The 2,723-nt window shown below is 43.4% G+C and overlaps 1 protein-coding gene across 1 annotated transcript; it reads right to left on the bottom strand.

Moving 5' to 3' along the window:
* Nucleotides 1–789: 789 nt before the first annotated feature.
* On the bottom strand, nucleotides 790–1,913 carry LOC119419749 (trace amine-associated receptor 13c-like). Its single transcript, XM_037687132.1, has 2 exons — nucleotides 1,741–1,913; nucleotides 790–1,612 (listed from the first exon to the last, which is right to left on the bottom strand). Exons 1-2 carry the CDS (start codon nucleotides 1,911–1,913, stop codon nucleotides 790–792), a joined length of 996 nt encoding a protein of 331 aa, XP_037543060.1.
* Between the last annotated feature and the right edge of the window lie 810 nt (nucleotides 1,914–2,723).

The raw sequence follows: 2,723 nt of genomic DNA, 5'->3' as shown, positions 1-2,723 counted from the left end.
GGAAGGAGGTTGAGGAGCATTAAGTGTAGAACCACTAGACTGAGGAACAGCTTCTACCCTGAGGCTGTTAGACTCATGAATCTCATGAGTTGAAATCAGGTCTCTCTTGTAAATGAGTCCTCGAGGCTCAATGGGATTTACCTGTATAAATAAAGGTTGATTGATCTCTAACCAGGAGAATCACTGTGATGACACTTGATTGTTGATATGTGCTGCTGATCTCATGCTGCTGATTATCTCATGTTTCTGTGTTCTTTCGTACCCATCTTCTTACACAGACTCATGTTCGTGTTGCTGTTGTTCGGCGTATTGTTTTGCACTGTTAGTGTTGTTTCTTAGTTTATATCTTAGATCTTTATTAGTTTCTTTTTATACTTTATATTTTTGCTGTTGTTGGATGTAACTGGGACCCTGTGGACACAACATGGGATGCAAATGACAATAAAACCTACTTGAACTTGAACTTAGGCTTGTTCTTTAATTTCAGCTGCTTTTCACAAAGTTCTTTTGCAATAAGCATTTTCACAGGAAATGCTATTTCTTTAGTTATTTTTAAATACACCGTCACTGTGAAAACACAATACAGTTAATTTTGTATAAATGAAAAACAGTCATTAGCTTTCTTGTGAAAAGTTAAATTGAAATGGCAAAAATAAAAATAAAAATCCAGCTTTTTTATTAAAGTTTCTTTCTTTTTTTTTTTTAGCCTGGCTACAAAAATAAGCAGAGCAATACTTTAAATGCCTTTTGGACTTTTTGGTACTTTGGCTCTGGTATCAGTGGCTCTCATCACGACATGTTGGTGTCACAGGAGCCAGGCTTCAGGATCTGAAGAGTTAGAATTAGTTTAAGAGATTTCCTGAACCAGGGGTAAAACAGTGCATAAATCAGCGGGTTCAGAGTGGAGTTCAAATAAAACAGAAGGAATGTCACAGACGAAGCGCTGACCTCATCGTCCTGAACGCTCAGTGTTACACAGAAATATGGACATGTGCACAGAAGAAACACAACCACAACAACCCCGAGAACCAGAGCTGCCTTCAGTTCAGATTTAGCTGTTTCCCTCACTGAGCCCTGAAGAGTGACGGCTGCAACACGAGCGTGCATGGCACGAGCGTGCATGGCACGAGCCTGAGACACAGCCACAACAAACACTCTCAGATACAGAACTATGATGACAGTGACAGGACCAATAAATGACAAAAACAGATCAAATACTCCTCCGATGTAACTAACAACAAGCACACACTCCCCGGAGCAGGAGTTATACCTGCCTGGTGTCTGCAGGTTGTTCTCCAGCAGAAGGCTGTGACAGAAAAACACAAATATCCAACAAATTAGAACACACACCTTTGCTGTTTCTGCAGTGACTCTTGTCAGGTAATAAAGAGGGTAACAAACGGCCACGTAGCGGTCAACTGAAATAAGAACCATGGTTCCTATTGAGGCCGAGGTAATAGCGTAGTCCAGAACAATGTACAGGGCGCACATGTGGTCTCCGAGGTACCAGCAGCCGTCGATGAGCATGATCTGAAAGGAGATGAGGAAGCCCACCATGCAATCTGAGACCGCCAGAGAGAGGAGGAGGAAGTTGGTGGGGCTGTGGAGCTTCCTGGAGAGATGAGAACACAACAAAACTTACCATCAATTATTGTAACATTTCTCATGTAGTCACAAACATGAAACACAAAAATCAGCATTAGGAACTCTCTCCTCTAAACGGACGATGCATTGAATTACTTGAAGTGTGAGATGGAGATGATAACCAGCATATTGAGGGTCACAGTGAGCAGAGAGGTGGAGGAGAGAGTAACGTATATGAGCATGGACACTGAGCGAGGACGCACGGTCTTCCTGCAGGATGCATTGAGTAGCTGTGGAAAACAAAGTTCAGCTTCTTCGAGAGTTTGCATCATCACCAGAGGTCTGTGAGATCTGATTTGAAATTCTTGGTCTCATGATTTATCTTTCTCGTCCCTGTCCTGGGAGACCAGGGGAGGTGAGGGGTTGGCTCTTTGGCATAGAGTCTGCTCACTAAACTGGAAATGTCTAAAAGCAGCAGTACAGGTGTTTTGATATTTCTCGTACATGTTTTTGATTTTGTGACTTGTGATCCGGAGGAAATAAAACTTTAAGACAAAATTGAGCTAAAATCAGTTTTTTATTTCATCATTTGTTTCATGATTAAATAAAGTGGCTACTTTTGTCACTACATCTAATGAGTGTTCCTCATGTGCAGTGTGACACTCAAACCTTCAGACACCTACAGTTTGCATATGCTGCCGCTGATGATGGACACACCACAGCTCGACTGCTGAAAACTTCTAAATCCATCCATCCATTATCTTTACCCGCTTATTCCATTTTGGGTCATGGGATGTCGCTGGTGCCCATGTCCAGCAATCACTGTGCGAGGGGCGGGGACACCCTGGACGGGTCTCCAGTCCATCACAGGGACACATAGAGACAAACGAGACAAACAAACATTCACTCTCTCACTCACACCTAGGGACAATTTAGAGTTACCAATCAGTCTAACATGCATGTTTTTGGTCTGTGGCAGGAAACCGGAGCACCTGGAGAAAACCCACGCATGCACGGAGAGAACATGCAAACTCCACCCAGAAAGGCCCCTGGACCAGGGTTTGAACCAGGGACCTGCTCGCTGAGAGGCAGCAGCTCTACCAGTTGCTCCACCGTGCTGCCAACTTCTAAATCAAGCA

This window comes from Nematolebias whitei, chromosome 13, assembly GCF_014905685.2.
Source record: "Nematolebias whitei isolate Nwh7 chromosome 13, NemWhi1, whole genome shotgun sequence".
Taxonomy (NCBI): domain Eukaryota; kingdom Metazoa; phylum Chordata; class Actinopteri; order Cyprinodontiformes; family Rivulidae; genus Nematolebias; species Nematolebias whitei.
This window is presented reverse-complemented; position numbering and strand designations above follow the sequence as displayed.

Coding starts and splice junctions, on each gene's coding strand:
- LOC119419749 (XM_037687132.1), bottom strand. CDS start 1,913: ATGCAAACTCTCGAAGAAGCTGAACTTTGTTTTCCACAGCTACTCAAT. Junction 1,613..1,740: donor ATCTCCATCTCACACTTCAA/GTAATTCAATGC, acceptor TCATCTCTCCAG/GAAGCTCCACAGCCCCACCA.